Source organism: Caenorhabditis remanei, chromosome III (genome assembly GCF_010183535.1).
Source record: "Caenorhabditis remanei strain PX506 chromosome III, whole genome shotgun sequence".
NCBI lineage: Eukaryota > Metazoa > Nematoda > Chromadorea > Rhabditida > Rhabditidae > Caenorhabditis > Caenorhabditis remanei.
Window position 1 is genome coordinate 8,099,597 of NC_071330.1, and position 27,047 is coordinate 8,126,643.

Sequence of the window (27,047 nt, forward strand, 5' to 3'; positions counted from 1 at the left end):
TTTTTGAGTTCCCATATGAACGAATATTTTTTAACTGAATTTTCCAACTGTGATTTAAGCACTTTCACTTTTTTCTTCCATACCCGTTTGCATTTCCTGATGTACTGCTTCCGATTCTTCTTCTGTTACTATTTTCTAGTCTCCTTTTGTCCTGGTTCTCTGATAAATCTGTGAAAATTTTTAAAAATCAATGAGAAGCATACATGTGTTCCCTCTTGTTTTATATTTTCAACCAACCAACTGAGATTTTAATCTGACATGAAGACATTTCAGGGATGGAGCCTAATCTATCAGATATAGTTTTGTCTGATCGTATTCAGACGATAGTCAACACTGAGAAAAGTATTGACGAGATGATGAAATGTGCACGAGAAATTATACAGGATTTGGGAAAAGAGAAACAGATTGGAAAAGTTTGTTTTCATTTGAGATTTAGTTTGAAGCTGGTCATTTTTCTTAATTTCAGAACAAGATGGAAGAAAATGCAAACACATTCAAAAAGCTAATAACACAAGTGGAAAATGAGCTCAGTTCCCAAATGCAATACTTATCCCATGTTTGTGTTGGATCTTCGCACCAAGGTTAGTTTCTATTTTAGAAAAAAACACACTTCTTCAAAAACTAAAATTGGAGTTTACTAAATCTTCACTAATAAATTATTCAGGTTCTACGTTCGGTGTACTTCAAAACTCGCTTCTCGCGCAATCTGGTCTAGCATCACTTCACTCGGAGCTTGCTCATATTCTCACAACAGTTGATCCTAAACAAGATGTAGTTTCAAACGGAGAAGGTGACGAAGAAGAAGAAGATGGCGATGAAGAAGAAGAAGAAGGAGCAGGAGAAGGACTCAACTTGGATAACGCTCAGGAAGATGTCGTCGCACCGTTAACTACTTCTTCAACAGGTACAGCTTCAACATCAGAAGAAGGAAGTGGCGGTAGTGGCGGAGCACAGGAAGATGATGGCGCCGGCAGCAGTTCTCCACGAAGTCAGGAGGAAACTGGTAGAAGATCGACAGAAGACGAGGAAGAAGAAACAATGCAACACTGATCTCATCATGTTTCATATTTATAATGCTATATATTTCCATGTTCAATTAAAGTATATTTTCACAATTTTTAAAAGTTATTTGCGGTTATCGGATATCCAATGATTATATACTTGAAACTATTAAAAAGCAAAGAGAAATAGAACTATTAAATTCTAGATGGAACCATCAATATCAAAGGAGCCCATCTCTTCTCGGTTTTTAGATTGTTAGTTTCTTGTTTCTGTCTCTGATTATACCCTTTAATTTCAGCTGAACAATATCAAGAATCTTCGTCGAGTTCTTTTAATCGTGAGTCTTTTTTTTTATTTCATGTAAATTAACTGCTCTTTTTTAGAACTCGAATCTCAAAGCTCTCCATCCCAAATAGTTTATAATAAAGATTATGTTGAAAATTTGCGAAGAAGATTCAACAATCAACAAAACGAAGGAAGGAATGTAAGAAATAATGAGAAACTGGGATGTGACACTCTTCACATTCATCAAAGACTCAAAAAGTTAGTTTCAAATACGTCAAATTTCGTTTATAAATAAACACCTTCATATTGATGAGAGTTCCCTATTTCCTAGTTTTAGTTTTTTCAGACACTCTCATCCATGTGATCTGAAAACTCTCACTTGTCTCGCGGGCTGTTGTGGCCGATCTTTCGAACGAATACAAGTCCTCGCTTTCCACGTTTCTTATGCTCATCAGGATTTTATGACATCCGTATCTGGTGATTTGACGTGCCTATTATGTGGGAAGAAATGGACGACAGTTAGAGTTTGTTCTTGTTTTTAGAGTTTTCAAGTTCTATTATTTTACTTCAGCGTAAAATCATGCATCTCTCATTGGCGCACCGAGAAATAGGTGAAGAACACAACAGTCAATGTATGCTTCAAGTAGAATCAGTTATTGCTCCAAATGCACCGAAGGCACAGAGATTGGAAAAAGCACGGTTAATTTATGGCGACAGGTTTGCATAATACAAAACTATGATTGAAATTAGTAGTCAAAACTTATTTTCAGGATTGGAGACGAGTATCAAGATGAATTCGTGGAAGCTAGTGCTGAAGTTGAAGAGTATTCTTATGATGATTAAATGTTGACTTATTCTATAGGATTTCGAAAAATTCCTTCTTTCATCTTCTGGTTCAATGTAATAAACGGGTATTCATTTTTTCAAAGTGTTGATCTTTGCAACGTTATCGTGATAATCGACAATGTAATCGGTTGTACTTTTCGTCTTTGGTAGGATTTGATCCACGGTGTTTTTCAATAGATGTTATCAATTCGCCTCGGTCGTCGCTTCGTCCAAAATCAGAAAAGGTTCTTCAATTCGAAAGAAATGGCTTATTCTGAAAAAAGATTGATTGGGTATTCAAATGTTCTTCACTGCTTTCATTTGTAATATTTTCATTTGATTGCAGTTTTTCCCGAGATGAAATGTTCAATGTAGTTTCCGATGTTTCCGAATACCATCACTTTGTGCCATGGTGTAGGTCTTCTAGCGTCACACATGAGCATGAAAGCTCTCAGGTAAAATAACTTTTTCTATCATGTAGAATTCGTAAAATTTGGTCAGTTGAATACAATTTCCTCGTTTTTAGATCGCAACATTAGAAATAGGTTTCCCACCATTCATGGAAAAGTATACAAGTCGCGTTATTTATATCAAACCATCTGTGGTACATGTAAGTGTTAAAACTTTCTGAATCTCAGCAATAGTTTTTTTCAGTCAGTTGTTATCGAAAACGATAACCTTTTCCGCACTCTCGATACAACATTTCGATTTGGAAAGGTATATGAATCCAATGACAAGTCTGGATGTTCCCAAAATCCACCGTTTTAGGGCAACCCTTCAGTGGAACGCTCATGCACACTTCACTACGATTTGGTCTTCGAATTCGAATCACAGTTCCATTCTCGAATCGCGCATCTCTTCTTCGATAAAGTTGTCAAAACTATGGTGGGGGCGTTCTTACATCGTGCTGAAAAGTTGTATGGACCACCTCAATTTCCCCATTCACCACCACAAGTTTTGCAATATAAATCATGATTAAGGCTTGTATATTTCATTTAACTGAATTGTAGTACTGAACCTCAATTTCCCAGTGAATACATTTAAATATAACTTCTCTTGCCTTTTATAAAAGTATCTTTATGTGAATGCAATTATCATGCAATTTTGAAAAGGTTGTTAATTGAAAGATAAATAGGTTTTTATATGCAACGCGTTCACTATATTTCATTGTTACAATTTTCAGTAATTTTCACTCAGAAGTCCATGTTCCAGCAAATATGCCCATCGTTAAATTCATTTTTCCAGGGTTTTAGCCTATTCCTTGGAAGCGAATGCTGATGTTCTGACGTAACAAGACTTTGGTACTAAAATTTTGGGTGCTTTTCCCGTTATATTGTTACGTAAGTGTCCTACGTTTAGTTTTGGTGCGGATAACACTAACTCAACATTTGGGGAAAAGACGATATTTTTTAAAATACATATTCGCACACATTTGCTACGTAAAATAAAGTTATTCCTATGTTTCCTTTTTTAGTTCATATTCATATTATTTTTCTAAATAAACGAATTTCTAAACCTGCATTTGTTTTTTTTTCTATTTTTGTCTGCCTCTCTCGTGACATTGTCGTAGCAAGAAAATCGCTGCGAGACCCGCTCAAAAATCGATTGACACGCCTGCAATCTACCACCCGCTCTCATTTTCACCCCTTTCTCCTTTCCCTTTCTCATTGCTTTTTTTTTTTTCGAATTTTCAACAAAGCTGAGACGTTATATATATATTTTTTGCTTAATTCATTTATTAGGAAAACTGTCATCAATATTCATTAATGTATTGATCGTTTTTTGTGCTTTCTTTCTCTTTCTCTCACTTGCGTTGTTCACTTCTACCACTACTTATTGACCCAAATCAGTATTCTATTACAGATTCGTTGGACGCGACGAGCAGATCGTAAGGCCAAGAAGAGCGTCCTACCAGATCCCAGACGGCGTGCAGCCCTCCCCACACTACACCGATATTTTCCCTTTATCCCCCTATATGCATTTATTTATTTTGTTCCCTTTTTTTCAAAAAAGTAATAAACCTATGTGGAAAGTAACTTTGACCGCTAGATAATAAGTCTCTCCGTCGCAATTTCGCGATACAAGCTCGTTCTCATCGAAAAAAACGGTCCGCTAATTTTGGGCTAAGTTGCTCTTGTTGCTGTTGGTACTATTTCGTCCTGCTTCGAATGAATAATAATCAAAGGCTATTCTGGGTCGAAAAAAGCGCGTGCGTATTCTTAAAAGTGAATTGATTTGAATTTTATCGTTTATTTGCTCTTATTTCGAAACGTAACCCTTCCATACAAATTGCTTTTTTCAGCACGTGAAAACGAGAAACCGGGTTCTTTAATAATCTACGTTCTATCATAAATCCAACTTTATCATCAGCAATATGGAATCAATTGAAGCGGCGGCACGAGATTATCGTGAAACGTTGGCAGAGTTGAAAAACAACAACAAAACGCAGATCAACCTGCTCACAATTCTAGCCGATGACTTCAAAGATGCATCTGCACAAATTGTTGATGTGATTGAGATGCATTTGAATACATGTTCTCCATCACAAAAGCTACCAGTGATGTATGTCTGCGATTCGATTTTGAAAAATGTCGGAAAACCCAATGATTATGATACGCTATTCGCCCGGAAAATCATAAACATGTTCGAGCATGTCTTCCGACAGGTAAAGTTATATATGAAAAGTTGTTTAAATCAATTTCTTTGAACATTTTAGTTTTCTAGTTTCGAATGAAATATTTAGTTTGAATTCTCGCCTACCAAAACTCTTTCTATTTCAGGGAAGCGAGGCAACTCGAGCAGCTTTATACAAACTTCGCGTCACCTGGGGCTCTACTGGATTGTTTCTTCCGTCAAAGCTGTACGGTCTGGATATAAAGGTAATGGAGTCTCGTTTCAGATCCTTCGAATGGAATGTATAATGTGAAACCTTCATTTCAACGCATCCTATACTTTTTCAGATCAATAAGCTCGACAGTGCGTGGCCTATTTCGAATCCAAACACCGGTCGGGCACTTCGTCATGATGCACAAGTTATGACATCTCAGAACAGACCCCCATCAGCTCTGACCAATAGTGCTCCTAATCCACCCACTCGTGTTTTTGTGAATCCGAAATTCATCGATGCTAACGGACCCGCTAACTCTACCGCGAAAAAGATTGTGGAGAAAACGGTAAAAGCCACCTCATTGTTCTTTCTTCCCACTTTTTGCAATTATTCACATCTTGCGTTCTGTCTTGTATCACTTTTTCTCTATATACAATTATTTTATTCTTGGAAAAAATATTTTGTTCTGTTTTTTGGGGAACTCAGCACATGACAAATTCTTATTTCTGTTTTTATATGAATAAAAAATTTCACGTGGGTGGGAATCAGCTGTATCATTTCAGAAGTCAACAACGAGCACGCCAGTCAAAGAAAAGCAGATCAAGAAAGAGCCGAAACAAGATCCTCTGTAAGTTCGAAACATCGAAGAATCGTGTGTCAGGGTGAAGTCATGAGCCCCTTAATTCAAAACTACGTTCATAGAAATTTCGAGTTTTATGAAAAGAAGATCTAGTATCGTGTATTCAAATATACTATTTTTGTGAGAAACACTCTTCCAGTTTATATATTTCAGTTCTAAAGTATTCATCCGTAATTTTGCAGCGACAAACTTCTTCCATCAACATCATCTGGGTCTGCAAAAAGTTCAGTTTCATCTCCAGCAGGATCGAAAAGAAAATCAACTCCAATTGAGCATCCCCATGCTCCAAATCGCAAGAAGAACCAACCAGTTCAATCCCTGGACGAAGATTTAAGAACTATAAACTTGACCAACAACAAAGTTGCACAACCGCAGGATCAAGACTTCAGACCAAAAACCTTGAAGTAAGTCTATTTTTGAATCGACATCAATACATCTTATCGAAGGAGTATTATTTATTCATTTTTCAGACCAACATCCGTGGTAGGGTCACATGCTTTCGCTGCTGGAACTGTCCCTCCACCCGTACCGATTACCCAACCACTCGCTGCTAATCATTTCATTCCACTACCACCTACTCCAGGGCCTGTTACTCCATTCCACCATATTCCACAGCAACTTCCACCTCAACCACCAGTACAAACAGCTCGTATGGGAGGACAATTCATTCACAATTCTCCACCACAAGATCCGGCCCCAATGGCACCGCCAATGCAGGTTGTTCCACCACCACATCATCAGCAGCAAGCACAGCAGAAAAACGTGAGCTATTTCTGATTTCCTCAGTATAAAAATACCATTTTTTTAAAGGTCTATGCATCAGAGCAGACAAAACTTGATGTTCCTGCGAATAACCGCATATTTGTTGATGGAAAAGCATACGAAGTTATGTTTGTTGATGATACCGCAGTTATCGAACGTGCTGGTGCTCCACATCGAATCTATTTCGCTGGTACACCACGTAACTTAATTATTGATGGAACTCCTCACTTGATTCCGTTCGATAAACCAGTTCAAGTGGATATTCTTGGAGCGAAACATGTTGTGAAATTCGGAGCTCCATCTCGGGAATTGTATATTGGCGGGCATCCATTTAAAGGTAGTATAGCTTATTTACTTATTAAACATTTAGAACCATGAAATTTAAGGTCAATTCGGAGGACCACCAATTATTGCAACAATTAATGGGCGTCGTCACGAAATCCGTTTGACGGGAAGTGCTCCAGAAGTACGTATTGAGCCAGAACCTGCTTACCATCTCACGCATTTCTTACACAAGATGCGAGAAGAGAAAAAGATTGAAATCGCATCGGAAAAACCTGAGAAGAAGGAGGACTGGTTGTCGTATCTCAAAAATCTTCAGAAATCTGGAATTTTGCCACCAGTGAAGTCTGAAACATCGTCTAATCATCAACCGCAACCAGCAGTCAATCAGTCAAAGTCTGGACCAATCAACGGAGGACATAGAGGAGGTCGGCAGAATCGTAATCAACCACTATCTCGATGGGGAGGTCCGACGATGCCAGCACCTACCCAGAATCTTGATCCAACTCCAATTGGAATAGGTATAGAGAAGCGAAATGCTCCGCCAGCTGCTATAACGGACTTCAACATCAGACTCTTGCAAATTCGTTATGATTCTGTTGTTGAATCATTGATGACGAAACGAGCAGATGCTTGTAAATACTGTGGAATGCGTTTAGACGATTCTCAAGGAAAATCAAAAGAATGGCAAGATCATATGGATTGGCACGTTAAGCAAAATTTGGCTCGTCATGGATCTAATACGTCATCAGCTGAAATTCCATACCGCCAGTGGTATCCATCTTCATCAACGTGGCTCACTTCACGTGCATCTGATCAATCAAACGAACAAGATGCAGAAAAATCAGACGAACCACTACCAGGAGTCGCTTCTTCTGGAGTGAAGACGAAAGAGTGTTCAGTTTGTGGTGAGAAGTTTGATGAATACTTTGATGATGATGAGGAGACGTGGCGATTAAGAGATACTGTTAACATTAATGGAAGGGTAAGCCGTTCAAAAAAAAAATTGAAATTCATACTTACATTTCAGATTGTACATTCTGCTTGCGCGTCAGATGCGACTCAATCGTTGGAAAACACGATATATCTCAATGATAGTGATGTTAAAAAGGAAGAACCATACGATGAAGATGGAAATTGAATGATAAATGATTCGCTTGAACTAAAATCTACTATTGATAGCACTCATAACACTCCTGTTCTCTCTTGAATAATCAATTTCTAAATTCTTCAGTAAAACCAAAAAGACTAATGTTATTCTTTGTTTTATGGGTTTCCTAGTTTTTATTTAGTCTTTTCTTTTTTCCGGATAGTTAAATGGGCTCTTATATTTTTTTACCTCAACTTGAGTTGGTTGTGAACCCCCTCACATGAAATTAAATTAAAAAAATTTTAAACTGATTTGTTTTTGCTTTTGCAATACTTCCCTGTTCCCAAAATCACTATTTTTATCTACAATATTTTTCAAATTTTGTTCCGTGTTAACTATACAATATTTTTTCGAGTGAAATAAATTTAAAAATACTCTTGTTTTATAAATACTGACAACGACGACAATACAGAAAAAGATTATCAGATACTAAGTCAGGTTCAAATGAGCTGATTTTCTCATATAGAAAGTGTATCTCTTCAATGGGTACAACAGATTTTAGGGATAAAGTCAAAAAATTGAAATTTTGATATGCGAATATCGTTGTATTCACTCAAACTCATTTTTTCAAACCTGTTCACGAGGTTGCTGAAAAAGCAAACAATCGTTTTAACTAAAGAATGAAATAGTTGTTTTCTTTTCGCTTCCTCGTGGATAGACCCGCTAAATCGTATACGAAATAGGTTTCAAGTAAACTGCTGAACAGTGAGCCGGTCTTGACATTTCCTATTTCTGCTTTGGATTGCTTTCTATTACTGTAATATTATCAGAAGCAAATATTAACGATTTCCAATGTGGCATATAATAATCATGTGGATGAAGTTTGCCTTCTCCCTGAAAAAAAAACAATAATTAGACTGTTTTCATAATTGATTTCTCACATAAACACGATAATTCAAAGTGAACCTATGCAAATGCGCTCTTTTGAGAAAAATCGCTTACCTAAATTTTTTTGTTCTAACTGAAAAACTTAGACAAGAAATAGTTTTAAGGAGAAATATAATCGAGAAAGGCCAATTTTTTGGAAAAACAAAAAATATTAAAAAATTGCAATTTAGGCGTCAAATAATATTACCAAAATGTAGTCTCAACAAAGCGCGTTTGCATAGGTTATGATTGAATTACCGTGCATAAACGTGATCATTCGTCGCTCGAATATCCATGAAATACACTTTATTATATTTCGAAAAGTATCCAATCCACCAGCCAAACGTTGAATGTGGAGCTAGAAAGGGAAGATGCTACAAAGTAGAATCAAGATTCATTTTACCACTGATCAGCACGGCATCACAATTTTCCTTCGCATAAATCAGATCATCCGTTGGAGAATTCGTAGATATATAGTGAGATATCTTCAAGTATTCATTTTCTTTTCAGTTCATCAGCGGTTAGTCCAACATGGAATATTCATTTTCACAGTATACTTACTTTTTTTTGTTTCCCATTGACTAATAATAGATCATTGGACAGCTCCTTCATGAATTTAATACTGTCACCGAAGAAAACGATGACCTTATTTTGCTTTTTTGGGTCCTCTTAAATCAGTTTTATTCAATTATTAGAGTTTTTTCGTAGTATTTGTAAACCTTTTTCCTCAATAAATTTCAAAGCGCTTTTTATAAATCTTGCATCAGAAGCTGCGAATCCAACAAGTAGAAAATCACCTCTTCTGACATGAACACAAGTTCTAAAAATACAGAAATATTTATATTATTACGATTTGAAGTCGATGATATTTGGAAAATACTTATAAATTGATCAGTTTAGAGGTAGAAGTGGGGCTACAGTAATCCCAATTTTCATTTCTTCTCTCAACTCACACAAATGTTTTAATATCAGATTTGGGAAGAAGCCCAGAGGTTTTATTGGATTTTTTAACGTATCCAAGCAATTCGCCGCGCATTTCTGGGAAGTATTTCCAACTCTGAAAATAAGAAAATCTCAAATCTAATTGAGAAACATGAACCGATCCGAAAGTAAAAATCAACAGAATACCTGATAAAAAGAACCAGAAAGATGAAGATATAGGTCATCGTTATTCAATAGAATCTTTGGATTAACATAAACACAACATCGATCAGTGAAGAATGTAGTTTTAGTTGGAGGTGGTACCTAATTCAAGATAATATAACCGATACACAAGAAAAGACAGACCGATCCATTAACAATGTGATATTGCTTCACCAGACCAGGAATAACAATTCTCATTTCCGCCAACATTTTCGCGTATGATTCATCTTCTATAAAAAATAAAGGAGTTCGATTCAGAGTTCTTGCCATTCCAAGTAAAGAAGCCAGCTCGAACATATGATTTCCTTCAAAAAATTTGTGGAAACAATTGTATTTCTTGTATATACCTAGACGACTCCTAGCTGCTAAATGACTGGATAAATATCTTTTTGGAGTCTCTGATATTTGTACACTTTGTATAATAGACCATCTTAAAAGTTATAATTGAGATAAGTCTGATCATAAACCATTGAGTATCACGGAAACTCACGCTGTAGAAGTATCCAAGTTAGTTATAACAATGAAGAAAACTGAAAACCTGGTTTCATCAAAATTATTATTTTCTTTGACTCACTCATTATAAACAACGATGATAATATTGGAATTTTCAGGATTTTTAAAAGAGATACTACTCGCTTTGAATGGTGTGTCGATATCATATTTATAAGATAGTAAAACTGCCGTTTAGGAAGAAAAGTCATTTGTACAGTCGCCAATATTTGATATAATTAATTGATGAGTATTTAAGAAATTCAAAAAAGGAAAAACGAAGAAAACTAAAACTTAAATAAAGCACACCAACGAAAATTGCTTCGGCTTTTCCAAGCACAAGAAAGAAGTTTGAACAATGTATTCTCGTTGCCTAGTTCCCTATATCCCCCCCCCCCCTCGTTGCCTAGTTCCCTATAATTCAAAACTTTATTTTCTTAGATTCTTTTGGATTTGACAAATAAATGGAAAGTGTACACCGATTTCAAACACGGTTAGAGTTTTACTTGTATCAGATCACGAATTCAGTTAATTTTGTTTCAGAATATAATCAAGGAGGCACATTGAATGTCGTCATCTTTCTGTGATTTCTGAAATAACTATATATTTCCCATGATATTGTATTTTTTCTGAAAATTGAGACATTTATTATGAGGATTGAATTCACTCAGGGTACTGTATGATCTTGCTCTGGATTCTGGATTGAGATGTTCACAACATTTTCTGCCTACGATGATTCTTTCATCAATTCGCTTGATTGTTTAGTTTTCTTCTTTATAAACAATTCGTCCAAATGAAATTGTTTGCCATTATATTTTCTGTAACCATGTTCTAGAGGAGTGATTTAACTGCATCGAAACAGTATATCAAACTCCGGAAAGCATAGTTCAGATTGCTTCTTATCAAACAAAAGTGGGTGTTGTCTATCATCGCAAGCCTATTGTCCGAAAGGAGTCGAATGGTGCGCGGCCTAGAAAACGAAGGGACGTGGAATGATCGATATTTTTTGGCACAGTGCCAAATAATCCACTTTCAGAGTTTCTTCTCTATTTTTCTATTTTTCTGGATCTGAAGTTTGGGAAAACGATCGATAGCATAAAGACAAAAAATTAGAGTGTCTAGTCAAAAAGTGTGCATGATATGATTTTTTTAAACGGGAGTTTCAAATAGTAGGCTAACTTTGAACCGGAGCATGTTGATACTAAATTGACACAGCATAGATGTCGATTTACAAGCTACAAGTTTAAAGGGACAGCCAGTTTCTTACACGGTATCTCGCAGCGCTTAAAGTTTCAATTGAATTATTGAATAATCGAAAATGTGATTGAATTGTCGAAATAAATCAACAATACTGTATTCTTTATGTTTTTTCTTTATTTTTCTTTACGAATTTAGGTTCAATTCGAATGATATTCTCATTTTGTTCTGTAACCATCAATTTCAGATCTTCCTCTTCTTCTCGTTCTTCTCCCTCAATTAAAATTTCTTCTGATACTTCAATAATGAACGCTGTGAATTCCAATACAATTCAGGTCTTGTATCGTTATATCTTTTTATCCTTTCAAAATTTTCATTTTGAAACTTAATTTCACTGTTTCAGATAATCGCCGATGGCGGCGTTGGGACTCTGAAAAGACCGCTCGACTCGGAACTCTTGGATGGTGAGTAATCTCTCTATCTTCTTTCAGCGGAAAAATAATCTTTGAAAAAGAAGAAAAGTGCGTGCGCTCTGAAAATGCCCTCGGAGTAGTCGGCAGCGCGAATTTGCATTTTCCCGCCCGTTTATTTCAGTTATTTTGTCTGCGCTTCTCAAATTCTTATTCTCTTCGAATGTTTTCTTCTCTGTTCACTCCGCTATCATCGCTAGATTGAGAAGAAAAAGAGAGAACAAGTTAATACGGATAGTTCGCATTGATAACTATTTTGTTACCTTTTCGCCACGATGATATTGTTAAACTTCTATTTCCGATCAATTTTTAAATTAATTGTATTGATCCTCATCAACCTTGCTAAAGCTTTGAAAACATTTCCGAGTAAAATAAAAACTCGTGGATCTATTCACGACCTATTACTTGTGATATTTAACACTTTTTGGTTTAAAAAAAATTTAAAAAATGGTAATTTATTTCACCTGATGTATTTTATTATCAAGGCAAAAAATGTCGGAACTTTTTTGTTTCGACAATAAAGATTACTCGTTTTTGTACATGTCTCTTATCCCCTAAAAGTTTAATTTTTTAATTTTCAGGAGATCTCATTCCGGCCAAAAAAACATCAGAAATTGGCGATTTGAACATGGGCGATACTGATAAGATTATCGAAATTTATCAAGTGCCAGAGAAGGTTGTTGGTCTCGGTAAGCGCCTAAACGTAATTGATGGGGTTGTTCTCATGTTTCAAAATTTAGTTATCGGAAAAGGTGGAAGCGAGATACGTCTCATTCAACAAACATCGGGATGTCGCGTTCAAATGGATCCGGATCATCAGTCAATGAATGGAATCCGTAACTGTACAATCGAAGGACCACCCGATCAAGTTGCAATTGCGAAACAGATGATTACTCAGGTTTGAAAAAATCCGGAGTGAATTTGCTGAAAAGGGTTTTTTCAGGTCATCAGTAGAAATCAAACTGGTGTACCACAGACAGTCGCCACTGGGGAAGTCACAGAAGAGATGCTCATTCCCGCTGATAAAATCGGTCTCGTTATTGGAAAGGGAGGCGATACGATTCGTACTCTCCAAGACCAATCTGGATTGCGCTCATTGAACGTTGTACAGGATTCATCCAGCGCGACCGGACAGCCCAAACCACTTCGAATGGTTGGAACTCCTGCAGCAATTGAAACTGCAAAAGCTTTGGTTCACAATATTATGAACAGCTCTCCTGGAAATCCACCATTACTTCCACGAGGTGGTCAGTCATCTGGAGGACAATATGGTGGTTATGGAGGACAAGAAGCTAAAGGAGAGGTTATTGTACCCAGAGTTTCAGCAGGAATGATTATTGGGAAAGGAGGAGAAATGATCAAGAGGTTGGCGATGGAGACAGGAACAAAGATACAATTCAAGCCTGATGGTTAGTATTCGCTTTAGTAGCAATGAGTATTATAAATATTTATAGCTAACCCGAATTCTGAAGACCGCGTAGCCGTTATCATGGGAACTCGTGATCAAATATACCGAGCTACAGAAAGAATCACGGAAATAGTCAATAGAGCAATTAAAAATGGACAAGCTGGAAGCGGATCAATTCTCGGAGGCAATAATATACTAGGACAATCGACCTTCTATATGCATGTTCCAGCTACAAAATGTGGATTGGTTATCGGAAAAGGCGGAGAGAATATCAAACAGGTAAGCGTCGTTTAAAATATAAAATATTCTAATTATTTCTGATATAGATTGAACGAGACAGTGGTGCCAGTTGTGGTTTAGCGGCTGCTTCAGAACAGAAAAACGAAGACGAAAAAGTTTTTGAAATCAAAGGAACTCAGTATCAAATTCATCATGCTTCACATCTTGTCAAGATTAAAGTTGGAGAAATCGCTCCGAACACTCCAGTTCCGCCACTCCCAGGAAGCGGTTATCAACAACATCCTCAAGGAATGTATGGTAGCGCAGCCCAAAGTGGAGGCTATCCAACAGGTGTTCAAGGAGGATTTATTCAGCAACAACAACCACAAACACAACAATATGGTAAGGGACTAATGGGCTTCAGTTCTTCACATAGTGGTTTCACAGGTATTCCACAGCAACAACAGTGGGCTCCTTCGAACGGAAACGGTGCTCAACAGCATGTTTCAAATGATATGTACCATAACACTATCCAACAATCTCACGCGGTTCCTGCTACTGTGGTCATTCCACAAGGTTCTACTGATCCAACTCCTGCCGTCAATCCTTCCACTGGTGCTCCTGATTATTCAGCTCAATGGGCCGCTTATTATCGGTAAAGAAAAGAACGAAACTCATTTGAAATCAAAGACTTTATTTTGATGAGTTTCAGGTCAATAGGTCTCGTTGAACAAGCTGCAATGGTTGAGAATCAAATGCGACGCAATCAAGCCACCGGAGGTCCTACTGGAGATGTTCCCGGAGCTCAACAAGGCCACCAAGCATACTATTCACAGTAATTCGCTATCTTACACCTTTATCCTTTTCTTTATTTTTTCCTATATCCCCTAAATATTGATATACGCTCTTTCCCGTTTCCCCACTTTCAGCCCGTTTTCCGTGAATCGTGACGATCTCTTTTTCGCGTTCATTAATTTGTTTTATTTTCGTTTCTTTTTAATGTGAGCAGTTGAATAATTGTTTTCATAAATTTTAATTATTTGGACTCGTTTCTTATTACAAAAGCTAGAAATTTCAGTGATAATTACTTTGTTGTGAAGGTCTCAACAGTTTTGCTACGAATGTTCTGAAGTAAAACACCATTTTCAGTATGGGAAAACTGACCAATTGCTTGATTGCAGCGATGATTGCAAGTCCGTTTGTAATCAAGTATCTCAGGTGAAATTATTGTTTTTAATTCTACGAGAAGCGACGAATTATGATATTTCAGACATCGCAGATTGTTCAAATTCGTGAGAATGAAGCCGCAATTAGAGGAAACAGAGTCGGGAACAGAAGTACCAGGTAAAGGAAAAAAAGTAACTGAAACGTTTGTGCATGTGGTATTCAGAACTTCCTCAAGATCACTACATACGAATTCCGGCGTTTGCGGTGCCAGCTGTTATCGGTAAACGTGGAATGACTTTGAGAAAACTGATGTATGATTCACAGGTGAGATCTTTTTCAACATTTCCATGTTTCAATTTAAGTTGAAATTCGACAAAGCCACGAAAGCTGAAATAAAGAACACGTATTTCAACTTTCAGACCGAGTGCGTGCTTCGTTCATATAAACCAGAAGAGCTTGACGTCTCCATCGATGAAATGTTTGTCTAAAACTATCAATCTCCCGAGGGGAATTTTTCAATTTCAGAAACCCAGATACTGAATGGAGTGAGAAATTTGAAACGGATGACTGGTTTGCGGAAGCATCCGAAGAAGCTCGTCATAAGATCACTTACCTGCTGGTTCGTACATCGGATACTCGGAAACTTCAAATGGTTCGATTGAGAATAGCGGAAATCATTGAAGTCATTCAGAGACCGTGGAAATCGGCTGAATTCGAAGTCGAGTCTCATATGGTTGGATATCTCGTTGGTATGTTTTTTTTCTTAGGAAATCGCTCTTAAAGAAATGTTATACTATTGTTGCTCATTTGAAGAAAATGAATCCATCCAAATAAATTGAATTATAGGTCGTGGCGGTCGTAACATCAAATCACTCCGCGACAAATTCACCGTTCAGATCCAAATTTCTGATCCTATTCCTGATAATCCATCAAGATCGATAGTAACTGTCCGTGGGCGAGACTTGACAGCATTGAAAGAAGTTGAAATTGTTATGAAAGAAACTGTACTTCCAAAGAATTACAATCGTGTTCCGAAGTTCGATGAAGATACTTTGGTGGAGAATGGAATCTACGAGAATGTTGAGGAAGAACTAGAAGATTTGAGAAGAGCTGGGGAGCTCTTATCTCAAGGATTCTTCTGATACAAATCGTATGGTTTTCTCTTGTCTTTATACTCCACTGTCTCTGAATTCGTTTACTTTTTCATATCTCATCTAGATCTCATGTTCTGTTATCTCATTATTCTATTCTCTATTCTCTTGCTGTCATGCTCCCCAAATTTCAAGTTGAAAAACTACAATACATTCTCCTGTTATGTCTTGAAACGTCATTCATGAATGGTTTGCAAATAAAAATGAAGTGATTCATTTCTCTCAATTCTTGGAAAACTGATAGTACGGGAGGTCTTCTTTGATCAAACATGTTTGTCTGAAAATCATGAATTTCAGATAGTTGGAAAGTACAATCTATGTGATCGAAAGTTTGACTGTGAGCTACAAAATACTGAAAATGATGCAGAGTGTTCTTGTCTATTTGATGAAATATGACAACAGAAGCCACTGTTTCAAGAACTTTGGATGGAAGAATAATCGAATCCAAATTCATCTTTCCTCATAAAAACCCGAGAAGATAATCGAGATCTGCGAACGTTTTCTCCGTATTGTTCAGCTTCAAAATACCAATTTCTCGAAATGTTTATCTAAAACGAATCGAGAAAAGTACTATTTGCGATGATTTTGTGAGCAAATAAAGCCAAGTTCAAACTGTGACGTGTCTTGTGGCAGAGAAATTCGCGTTTATCTTGGTTTGGCACTTCAATTTTAGGTTTTTTCGTCTAAACCCACTAGTTGCATTTTTCTTTTTTGTTCAAAATTAGAATCGTTCTAATTGAAATTCTCTTGAGGAGAAGAAAATATTGTACAGAACCACAACGTTAATTTCAGACTTTTGTAATTTTCCTGTCTACTATCGACTGAATTACTGTAGAGTACTGTAATTTGAAATTTTGAAAAAAAAAATGCATTAAATGGTACAATTTTTCTTCGTGGGTAGATGCATTAAAGAATAAAATGTTTCAGACAAGACATCAGAGTAGCCTATAATAAAACCTCTAAAAAAGAAATTATTCTTCTTTTTTCCTTTATTTACCGAAACGTTTTCCCACAAAAAAGTCAAAAATGATGACATCATTTCCTGAGTTTCCCTCGCCAATCTTGCTTTTTAGATCTTGAAGATGCACTGATTATATCCCTTATCAGATTGACATTTTACTTTTATTTACTCATTGATTGACTTACTAACAACCTTTTTTTTCATACATTCCATTATTTGTTTTAGATTGAATTTAAAATTAAAAGTGATGAAAGTGTGATAATATTATATAAGCTGATATTCTGACACTTAGAGACCACGTTTTCTATAATCAGTACATTTCTTATTCTCATTTCGTTCAATCTAGGTCTTTAAACAAGAAAGACCTTCATGAATCTATGTTTACAATCGACGATTAGATAAGAGATTCCGAAATCTCGGCATCCGGATCTCTCTTTATTAAAAGGAATGGTCCTATTCTGTATTTTTTCCAAATTGAAGTGTTCTTTTTTCACCGTTTTTTTCTTTCATTGTTTTGTTTTCAAATTAAAAACTCACTTAAACTCTCAAGCCATCCTACTTCCTACTTCTTATCTAACCATGTTTCCCCCTTCGCCCTATCATTTTAAATTTGAAATGACTCATAAACACATATTTTTTATTCGTTTTCTGCTCTTGATGTTATTTTTGAATTAACAACTTTAACTTACTCTGAAAGTCTGACAAAAAACACTTCAAAATCACCTCAAAAAGACGCAATTCACATAACGATAAGGAAATACATTTTAAGAACGAAGTTAGGATTTAAGACGTTTAAGAGGTGGTTTCTTCACCCTTCTCAAGTCAGAAATTTCTATTTTCTTTCGCGTCTTCTAGGTTTTTTCTAAAACATTTTTATTGCTTTAGCATGTTCCAATTGGTTATGACTATTGATCCATACTATTAGTTCCCAAAATGCTAAACCTAGGAAGTTATTTTTCAGTGATCATCCAGGAATTTCACATTTGAAATTGTAGTTTCTGATGCCTATAAGCTTTTAAAGTATTCCTGATACTACTATTTACTTTTCGGTTATTTCACAAACTGTCTCAACTTCTTATCATTTAATCTCGTCATTTCCTATTCTGTGTTTCATTTTCTTATCAATTCCAGAAAAGACTCAATGTTTCACTTTCTTTTCTTTTTTCATGTGTTTTAAAGTGACTACAGTCTGTGTGAAGTTCTATTTCAATGAATGTGAATTCCATGTTTTCAATTTGAAACTTTAAAAATGTTCGTTTAATCTGTTCCTAAAATAGTTCAAAAAGTACACTGAACTTTGTGATCAAAAATTGAAAAAATGGATCAGAAACGCCAGATGAATAAAAAAGAGTAATTTCGAATTGTAAACAGGTTTACACAGTACACCAAAAAACCAACTCACTCATAATGATTATCTCTTTTCCACTCTCATTTCATCTCTATTGCTATTTGTGTTTTTGTGATTTTTGAGGATTGTCTACTTTTTGAATTTGTTTAATAATTCATACAATAATGGAGAAACTGTGAGATTTCTCACTTTTTTGAATACTTTTTCATTCAATTTCTCATTTTCAGACTTCATTTTGCTGTCCATTTTCTTTTTGGAGATGGTACTATGAGCGGTGAGCCGGTGCCGCCCATCTTTCTGGTTAGTTGTTTTCTTGAAACCAAAAAAACTGAGAAAGTGAATTAGAGTACTAGAATTTCCAAGGAAAACTTCTGAATTTGAAAATACAAATAAATCTACAAATACAGAAACGAGCTCATTTGCGACAATTCGTGACTGCCTGACACATTCTCTACGGTCATCTTTCTTAAACCTAAAACTACAAAAACTGAAAACTTTTAAGCCATTACTGTATTTTCGCAATGAAATACTTATTTTTTTTCTAATTGTGAAAGTAATCGTATAAAGAATATGCTTAATGAATTCGAAAAAACAGCATATAAACCATATTTTCAGAACTGCTCCAGTATATTCATATTCGGAAAAGATGAAAAATATGCCAGCTGTCCGATAGAAAATGGCACTGATCCGTGTTATTTACTCAAAGAAGTTCATCGAGCAAAGGAGTTCCGAACTTATTTTCTAGCGATACTTCCAATAGTTCTCTCTGTGATTGCATGTCTACTTAATATTGGTTATTTGATGGCTCAACTGAAATGTTTTAGCCAAGAGAAGACTAGGTTCGTTTGGTTTTCTTTGATATTTGAATTTGAATTTATAGTTTTTCAGCTTCAAAAAGCGCCAAGTGTTTCTGATAAGTCGTTCCCTATCAATTATTCTGGCTAATTTGTTATTTTATGTTGTTGTTATTGTTTGGAAAGCTAATGGATTTGTCTATACTTCTGCAATGATATTTATTCTCATTGGAGGAATCAACTTTTTATCCGTCACAGGTGTGTATAGTTATCATAAACTCATCCATATAATCTGAAACTGTTCCAAAGATTTAATTTCAAAAAACAAGTATTTCAGGAACATATATTGGTCTCACAATCCTACTTTACACAGCAATTGTCCATCAGTTTTGGTACATGACAAAACTAACTCTAACACATTGTTGGCTTATTATTGGATTGATTTGGATTCTTTCGACTGCTTCATCGGTTCGTTTTTTCCTAAAACAATATTTCCAATTCATCAAAAGTGCCAAGATCAAAGAAATAAATTATAGACAAGCCAATAAATTGTTTTCAGGTGTGCATTGGTCTATGGGGAGCAACATTATTCTATCCTGAATCTGCTCCAATATCTTGTTCATTCGAATCATGTCAGCAACCACTGGCTATCATTATTGTAGTTGGATTATCAATATGTTATGGAACAGTTATTGTTCTTTATATTGCAATGATGACAAGGTTGCATCGACTCGTTCGAAAATCATCACTTGTTCAATCAAGATCCAAATCCAACAGTATGACAGCAATGAAACGACTTGGATTGAATATGATAACGTTCGCTGTTGGAAGTGTTCCAATTCTCATCGTTTGTATTGTTGCTCTTGCAAATCTCCGTGACTTATCTTCACTTGGAGAAGGATGTAAAAGTCCTTGTAAGACATTTCTTCACAGTTCGCTCTTTGTCGAAGTTGAGATTTTGGCAAGTGTCGCTGCTATAGTATGGTGAGTTTCAAGGATTAAAAAAGGTTTTCAATTTAATAGGTGTGAAACTGTATTTTAGGTTTAATCATTTCACATACAGTTCCTTCGTGAATGATCTGTTTGAAGACAAAGATGTGACCTAGTCACAGATTGTCGAATAATGTCCAATTTTCTAAAAATGTGGAAATCTCTAACTACATCTACAGTACCGCCAAAAAGGTTATCAACTTTGGCTGTTTTCAGTTGAAAATGGCCAACTTTGAGTGTCATGATAATACTAATTCTCCCACAAAGAAAATTTTGTATAAACCATACAGAAAAAAGGTAGATCTTCATTTTTGTAGTCGACAACTTTTTTGTACGAGCACTCCCTAGAGAGTTATGGTCATTTTAAGACGACAGCTCAAAAATCGCACCATTCTGCACTGAAATTTGTCGATTTGAGGGAGAAATTACTTTGTTGATACGTAACTTGCCAGAGAGTGCTCGTAAAAAAGTTGTCAACTACAGAAATGAAGATCTATCTTTGTTCTGTATGGTTTATACAAAATTTTCTTTGTGGAAGAATCTGTATTATCATGACACACTCTCAAAGTTGGCCATTTTCAACTGAAAACAGCCAAAGTTGATAACCTTTTGGGCGGTACTGTACATCCCCTTCTCTCTATCAAATTTTAAAATGAAATAACAATGATCTCATTCTCAGGATCATCGCAATGATAGCCGATCCAGTCATCAACATATTGGCTGACAAGAAGCTTCGTGGAGTATTCGCAAAACAGATAACACGGGTTTCACAAAGAATGCGACGAGCCTCAACAAAATCCACAATTTCGACGGATGATCAATAAAACTCTCATAATCAAAAAAATGTTCTCAAATTGTTAGTGCTTTCAATCACATAACGGGTTATATATTTGATTCTGAATTATGTTTGAAGTAATAATAATTTACTGGTTACTTCTCAAAGGTTCTTTGTATTCTGATTCTGTGCTGTGCATAAATATATTCTATTTACAGTTGGTTCTTCCTATTGTTTTTAGATCTATTTCACGTTTTCCTCGAGTAGCAAGTGTGCTCTATTGATAAACGTTCAATAAAAAGTAGATTCTAAAAGGAAAATTCACAGGAATGTACGGGGAAGAATGTTCATCAAAAATGGGACAGCGTGGAATTTCTGATTATATACCTGACATTTTCGTGGTAATCTTTTCAGCTATTACTTAAAAAGAAAGATATTTACTTTAAATAACAGAATTGCTCTCAATATTTCATAGAGGGAAAAGATGAAATCTACGCAGATTGTCCTCTGGATAACGGAACAGATCCATGCTATTTGTTGAAGGTAGTTCTTCGAAACCTGAAAAGCACTGAAAATAAATCTGCAGGAACTACATCGAGCTGATTCATTTAGTGATTATTTTCTAGCATTTCTACCAATTATTCTATCAGTAATTGCATTTATAATTAATATCGGATACCTGATAGCTCAAATTAAATGTTTTAGATATGAAAAAATGGGGTATGTATTCATCAACTTTCTTCTTCTCTAACTCAATTTCATTTCAGTTTCAAAAAACGGGAAGCCTTTCTCATAAGCCGATCTTTATCTATTATTGTCGCCAATTTATTGTTCTACGTGGTTATTATCGTTTGGAAAGTTAATGGGTTCAATTATATTTCAGCAATGATTTTTATTTTGGTTGGAAGCAGCACTTTCCTGTCAATCACAGGTTGGTGTGTACTAGAAGTTTAGTTGGATAAGTGAATCATGATAAAAGAAAAGTGCTGAAATGGATCGTAACTTCCATTTATTTTGTCCAACCTACTTACCCGATCACTCACAACTCTTCGTCATAATTCAACGTTCACAATTTTCGTTTAGGAACTTACATCACACTAACAATTGTTCTTTACTTGGCTGTTGCACATCATATTTCCTATATGACAACTGTTACTCTATCACATTGTTGGCTTATAATTGGTTTAATTTGGATTCTTTCCACTGCTTCTTCGGTTTGTTCTTCGAGATCTAATTTTCTTTTTTTGTAATATTACTAGCACTTAGTTTCATAAACACTTGTATCGTAATATGGAAGTGAATTTACAGGTGTGCATTGGTCTATGGGGAGCAACACTATTCTATCCAGATTCTGCTCCAATATCTTGCTCTTTTGAATCATGTCAACAACCCCTCGCTATTATAATTGTTGTGAGCTTATCAATATGTTATGGAACAGTAATTAGCCTTTACATTGCAATGATGGCGAGATTACACCGACTCGTTCGAAAATCTTCCCTTGTTCAATCAAGATCTAATTCGAATAGTCCGTTGTTTCATCTCGAAATCATTCAGTTTCATTTTCTATTCAGGTATGGTCGCCATGCGTCGTCTGAGTATGAATATGATTACATTTGCTGTTGGAAGTGTTCCGATTCTCATCGTTTGTATTGTTGCTCTTGCAAATCTCCGTGAATTATCTTCACTTGGAGAAGGATGTAAAAGTCCTTGTAAGACATTTCTCTACAGTTATTTGTTCATTGATGTTGAAATGCTGGCTAGTGTTGCAGCTATTGTATGGTCAGTTAGTAGTTTTCCACACAATAACGCGTTTCTCTGTTCCAGGCTAATTGCGATGATCGTGGATCCTGTGATCAATATATTGGCTGACAAAAAGTTGCGGGGAGTCTTCCTGCGACAATTTCCATCAGTATTTCGATCACTCCCGACAATTTTTCGAAAATCAAAAGAAAAATTAACAGAAACTACGGTTCTCCCTGAAAAGGACGAACAAGAAGGAGAAGAAGATCTGGAAGTTGAACGTTTCTGATTTATGTGAATTGTTATTTTACGAGTTGACGGGATACTTTTGAATCGGAATATTTATCTTGTGTTCACACCCTATCCGTCCACTAATACGCCTTCAACGTATCTGACGCGTTTCTCGGCACCGCGCACGAGAAAGGCGCTAATACTAAAGCTGATTCTGTCAAAAATCAAGATTTAGGAAGACAAATGGAAAAGGTTAAAATGGTCATTAGTAGACATCTATCAACTAGAAAACGCCTGACAACACGAAATAATGTCCCAAAACCCCGTTACTGGGACGCTCTGAAGCTAGATACAGCAGACTTGAACGAAACTCACAATTTACGTGATTCTTAAGTTATTTGTACAATATCCAATGATAATATAGTCCTCGCAAAGTTTTCTTGTCATCTGTGGACAAAAAACGCAAAAAATTGAGACCGGGACAACAGGCATTAATTCTAGTTGAAACTAAGCGAAAAAAGGGAATTCTTCAGAATTTTTTGCTAAATAATATTTATTCCTTTCAAAAATATCTTCTTATAAAAAACGACACTGTTTTAAAGCCGCGAAATATGTTTTCGCTGAATTTTATTTTAAAAATGCGTAGAAATTTTTTTAATAGACAATTTCTTTCTTCAAATCTAACCACCAGCGAGGTTTTTATACTTAAAATGTACCCACATATCACATTAAGTAAACGTAGCGATTGAATGTTGAAAAATCAATCAGAAACCATGTTTTAATCGAAGAAATCTGAAACCTCAGTGGAAAACTTTAAAAAACGCGTAGTGCGCCAAGCCGCGCACTGACGCGTTTCTCAAGCGGTGGGAGGCAGAAAAGTTTGGCGTATTAGTGGGCGGATATACCGTGGTGTTTGATTTAACAGTAGATCTGCCAAATTGTGGTTGTTTTTCTTTCGTAATTTGTTTCATTCTCATCAGAATAGCTTATCTCTGGTTTATTAAACTGTTAGAATTAAAAATGGAGAACTTACGGAGACAACGAAAGCACTACGCTTACAACTACGATAATTTATTCAGAATTCTGAGTGAACTGTTTCAATAAATGTGTTTCAAAAATGTGTAAAAGTTTATAAAAATGATGAAATTAATAATTATTACCCCTTTTTCAATGTGCTTATTTCCTTTTTTCTGATTTCGTGCTTCTCCTGCGTCCCATACACCACCCATTATAACCGGAGATTTTTCAACAATCGACCACGCAGGCGAATGTGAGAGAGACTGGCAGACGGTGCACCAGTACCAGTGCGATTTTGTCTTTTTTTGAATCTCCCGCTCAAATAATTGGCAATGCAGCGCGTTTGCCTCGTTCATACGCAAGGCTCGAGACCCCACAAATTCCGAGGAAAAAAAACTCCTGGGAAACGAACTCCTGGGAAAAAGGCGGGGCCAAGCGCGCTGATTGGCTGCAAAATGCTAATTAGCAAGATTGCGCAACTGATTAGCCAATCAGCGCGCTTGGCCCCGCCTTTTTCCCAGGAGTTCGTTTCCCAGGAGTTTTTTTTCCTCGGAATTTGTGGGGTCTCCAAGGCTCTCCAACGAATTCTGCCGCTGCGTGCACAATCTGTTTTTCTCTAATTTCCATCTCCCAGAAAGTGGCAATGATTTTAGACGATATATCAATGATCAGTAAAGAACTGGTGCAGTACTTCCTAAGTTTTTACAAAATTACCTAAAAATTAGTTCTTTCATTGTCCCAAAAATGCATTGCTCCTCGACATCATTTAATCATCGATTTTCTGTTCAAAGCAATGATGTTTAAGATAATTTAATCACGACGATTTTCCGTTTTTAAACTACGCACTCGGTACCTTTTTCCTTTTTTTCAAAATTCTGCCTATTTCAGGTAATCTAGCCTGAACATGTCGTTCTTCCATTTTATCAACTGCATCGCGCTTTCATTTGCGCCTTACTTTATTGTCTACAAGTATTCAGGTACCTAATTTCATATTTTCATCATCCAGAAAATATTTCTTTCAGGTATCAACGAGTATAGCTCAATCTGGAAATGCGCAACAGCAAGTGGAGGATATCTGCTAACTCAGCTTGCGAAACTTCTCATCCTTGCTACTTTCTTTCCAGATCTCGATGGGGAAGGATTCGCCATTTTACCGGTACGAATTTCGAGTACATCATAACGTTTTTCAAAGGAGTTTATTTCTGCAGGAATTTCTGAAGAGTAGTGCTGATATCATCGACGTAATTGGTCTTCATCTTCTGATGACAAATTTCTTGGCTGGAAAGGGAGAAGTTCGATTCGTTGTTGGTGGTCTTGGATGGGGATTCGCTCATTCTATTGCTCATCGTCTCGTTCTTCTGTGGGTTGGAGCTCGTGGTACCGCTTTCACCTGGCGTTGGATTCAGGTAAGTTTAGACGTGACGTTTTCATGAAGAGTATAATTTCAGCGTTTTGATAAGTTGTAACTTCTAACTAGTGAATTGAATAATCAGCAATTTTCTATTTTTGCAGACTTCTCTCAACTCTTCGGCTGACTTGATGGTTATTGTTTCTCTCGCTTGCCTTACATGGATGATCACTCGTAGTCAAAATAAAGTTATCATCTCTCCCGTTCTCGCTATGTGTGTGTTCTCCACATTCGTATATCAGTATGTTCTATTCGATGCAACTCTGAATGTATATTTGATTTTCAGAACCGTACAACACTCATTCTCTCTTTACGGCTGGTCTCTATTGGCATTCCGTTTCGTCTACTCTATCGCCACCGCTGCACTTACCGTCATTGTCTATTCTGCAAACCGCACAACAAACGCACGAAAGAATGAGTAGATACATAAATTTCTGTTTTACTTTTTGACACTTTCCACAACCTGTTGCTCTTCCCATCTCTGTCCTTTCAAATCAGTATATTTATTAGATTCCTTTTTTTCATGTTCATACAAATATATTTATTTGATTAATTTAATAACTTAAATAAAGTTTTCTTAGATTTTCTTCGTGATTAGAATGTTTTAGGTAGTAACTCCTTTTTTATTTCTTCGCTTTCAAAGATGGTTCATCTTTTCTTCTAAATATTAAGCAACTTCAGATGTCAGAGATAGACCCCCTAGATGAGTTTCTCCTGCCACAGGATGCCGAACGGAGTATTATCAAGAATGACCCATTGATTAGTGGCGGTCCAATTCCACTGGAATCCCCAAGCAGAAAGCTCACGTGAGAAAATTTTTATCTAGTTTGGCAAATTTGAAAATTGTTTTGTTTTCAGATCTTTACTCTCCTATGATCCAACAATCCCCGAGTCACCAGATATGAAGTTTGCTCGCAAACGGCTTGGAAATCTTCTCACTACTATAAAGCATCATCCATCTGAAATAATTGGCGTTCTTCCGGAAGATTATACGTAAGTTCGACTATAATCTCACGAAGACTATGTGGGATCCCTATTCCATTAACGACTTCTTTCTAACTATTTGACCCAATGGTTCCTTTAGAGCTTATTCATCAACCAACGGTTCTGAAAAGGGTATTTTCAGTCGTGGTGAAGAGGAATCTAGCCGTCAAGGTCGGCCTCCGGGTCGTCCACGTAAAATGATGCGTCATGAATCTTCTACTTCTCTTTTGGATTCACCTCGTAAAACCATGACTCGTGACTCTAAAATAATGTTCGAACTACGAGGAAAACCGTTCGAAATGGTCGCTGGAAGATTCGAAGAAGAGTATTCATTAGGCAGAGCGTGGGTGAAAGGACATATGAACAACGACTATGTACCAATTAACACGAAACGGACAGAATTTGCACCAAATTTGGCTGTGGTTAGTTCTGGTCGTTTCTGGTCAAATCCTGTTAATTTTCTTATTGCAGGATTATCTGGCTTGTAGAGAAATTCATAGAATGCCACGTCCAGATGAAAATGTCCCCGAATTGCCAGTCATCCCAACAAAAATCGACAAATTTGATGATCAAGTCGATCCGAGATACCTGTCTGACTTGAAAACGGAATATATTCGCCACTGGAAAGAAGTCAAGAAAGGGTAAGGACAGACAACAAAATACATAGGAAAAAATAAATTTTCACTTGTTTAGATGGTGTGCTCATCAACGTGAGCGTAACGCTCGTTACGCAAAAAGTATTCAACTCATCGAGAAAGTCTTCCAGCCTCCAGATATGAGAAACGCAGATTCATCGATGGGGCTCATGTGATTTCAATGTATCTATTTCTTTCTCCCTCCTTTCTGATCCTCATATTGATTCATTCACTTTGAAATATCTCACTTTGCTCATAAAGAAAACGTAAATAAATTTAT

At 36.3% G+C, this 27,047-nt stretch overlaps 11 protein-coding genes across 11 annotated transcripts; 10 read left to right on the plus strand and 1 right to left on the minus strand.

Annotated features, from left to right (window-relative positions):
- Nucleotides 1-275: 275 nt before the first annotated feature.
- Nucleotides 276-1,050, plus strand: GCK72_009910 (uncharacterized protein; the record flags this gene model as incomplete). The annotated part of the gene is made up of 3 exons (XM_003113212.2): nt 276-413; nt 467-581; nt 665-1,050. 3 exons carry the CDS (start codon nt 276-278, stop codon nt 1,048-1,050), a joined length of 639 nt encoding a protein of 212 aa, XP_003113260.2.
- Nucleotides 1,051-1,207: 157 nt separating this feature from the next.
- Nucleotides 1,208-2,130, plus strand: GCK72_009911 (uncharacterized protein; the record flags this gene model as incomplete). Its single annotated transcript, XM_003113126.2, has 6 exons — nt 1,208-1,256; nt 1,301-1,339; nt 1,386-1,545; nt 1,634-1,811; nt 1,859-2,004; nt 2,058-2,130. The coding sequence occupies 6 exons, from the start codon at nt 1,208-1,210 to the stop codon at nt 2,128-2,130; spliced, it is 645 nt and encodes a 214-aa protein (XP_003113174.2).
- Nucleotides 2,131-2,310: 180 nt separating this feature from the next.
- Nucleotides 2,311-3,087, plus strand: GCK72_009912 (uncharacterized protein; the record flags this gene model as incomplete). The annotated part of the gene is made up of 5 exons (XM_053727594.1): nt 2,311-2,405; nt 2,459-2,567; nt 2,639-2,722; nt 2,767-2,829; nt 2,881-3,087. The coding sequence occupies 5 exons, from the start codon at nt 2,311-2,313 to the stop codon at nt 3,085-3,087; spliced, it is 558 nt and encodes a 185-aa protein (XP_053587171.1).
- A 1,399-nt stretch (nt 3,088-4,486) lies between these two features.
- GCK72_009913 (uncharacterized protein) lies at nt 4,487-7,764 on the plus strand (the record flags this gene model as incomplete). Its single annotated transcript, XM_053727595.1, has 9 exons — nt 4,487-4,777; nt 4,893-4,991; nt 5,073-5,285; nt 5,503-5,567; nt 5,762-5,983; nt 6,050-6,341; nt 6,390-6,678; nt 6,728-7,608; nt 7,654-7,764. The coding sequence occupies 9 exons, from the start codon at nt 4,487-4,489 to the stop codon at nt 7,762-7,764; spliced, it is 2,463 nt and encodes an 820-aa protein (XP_053587172.1).
- Nucleotides 7,765-8,552: 788 nt separating this feature from the next.
- On the minus strand, nt 8,553-10,080 carry GCK72_009914 (uncharacterized protein; the record flags this gene model as incomplete). The annotated part of the gene is made up of 8 exons (XM_053727596.1): nt 8,553-8,607; nt 8,899-8,998; nt 9,044-9,125; nt 9,202-9,308; nt 9,360-9,460; nt 9,594-9,697; nt 9,769-9,885; nt 9,928-10,080. 8 exons carry the CDS (start codon nt 10,078-10,080, stop codon nt 8,553-8,555), a joined length of 819 nt encoding a protein of 272 aa, XP_053587173.1.
- Nucleotides 10,081-12,567: 2,487 nt separating this feature from the next.
- On the plus strand, nt 12,568-14,405 carry GCK72_009915 (uncharacterized protein; the record flags this gene model as incomplete). Its single annotated transcript, XM_053727597.1, has 7 exons — nt 12,568-12,628; nt 12,680-12,837; nt 12,883-13,348; nt 13,394-13,626; nt 13,674-13,968; nt 14,014-14,221; nt 14,279-14,405. The coding sequence occupies 7 exons, from the start codon at nt 12,568-12,570 to the stop codon at nt 14,403-14,405; spliced, it is 1,548 nt and encodes a 515-aa protein (XP_053587174.1).
- Nucleotides 14,406-14,716: 311 nt separating this feature from the next.
- Nucleotides 14,717-15,875, plus strand: GCK72_009916 (uncharacterized protein; the record flags this gene model as incomplete). The annotated part of the gene is made up of 6 exons (XM_003094959.2): nt 14,717-14,784; nt 14,837-14,910; nt 14,957-15,057; nt 15,153-15,211; nt 15,259-15,482; nt 15,580-15,875. The coding sequence occupies 6 exons, from the start codon at nt 14,717-14,719 to the stop codon at nt 15,873-15,875; spliced, it is 822 nt and encodes a 273-aa protein (XP_003095007.2).
- A 2,585-nt stretch (nt 15,876-18,460) lies between these two features.
- On the plus strand, nt 18,461-20,801 carry GCK72_009917 (uncharacterized protein; the record flags this gene model as incomplete). Its single annotated transcript, XM_003094956.2, has 6 exons — nt 18,461-18,493; nt 18,809-19,032; nt 19,082-19,245; nt 19,325-19,455; nt 19,547-19,971; nt 20,657-20,801. 6 exons carry the CDS (start codon nt 18,461-18,463, stop codon nt 20,799-20,801), a joined length of 1,122 nt encoding a protein of 373 aa, XP_003095004.2.
- Nucleotides 20,802-22,325: 1,524 nt separating this feature from the next.
- Nucleotides 22,326-22,781, plus strand: GCK72_009918 (uncharacterized protein; the record flags this gene model as incomplete). The annotated part of the gene is made up of 2 exons (XM_053727598.1): nt 22,326-22,531; nt 22,577-22,781. The coding sequence occupies 2 exons, from the start codon at nt 22,326-22,328 to the stop codon at nt 22,779-22,781; spliced, it is 411 nt and encodes a 136-aa protein (XP_053587175.1).
- A 1,863-nt stretch (nt 22,782-24,644) lies between these two features.
- Nucleotides 24,645-25,570, plus strand: GCK72_009919 (uncharacterized protein; the record flags this gene model as incomplete). Its single annotated transcript, XM_003094971.2, has 5 exons — nt 24,645-24,717; nt 24,763-24,896; nt 24,949-25,146; nt 25,253-25,389; nt 25,435-25,570. The coding sequence occupies 5 exons, from the start codon at nt 24,645-24,647 to the stop codon at nt 25,568-25,570; spliced, it is 678 nt and encodes a 225-aa protein (XP_003095019.2).
- Nucleotides 25,571-25,829: 259 nt separating this feature from the next.
- On the plus strand, nt 25,830-26,943 carry GCK72_009920 (uncharacterized protein; the record flags this gene model as incomplete). The annotated part of the gene is made up of 5 exons (XM_003094951.2): nt 25,830-25,954; nt 26,007-26,141; nt 26,275-26,554; nt 26,604-26,773; nt 26,826-26,943. The coding sequence occupies 5 exons, from the start codon at nt 25,830-25,832 to the stop codon at nt 26,941-26,943; spliced, it is 828 nt and encodes a 275-aa protein (XP_003094999.2).
- Between the last annotated feature and the right edge of the window lie 104 nt (nt 26,944-27,047).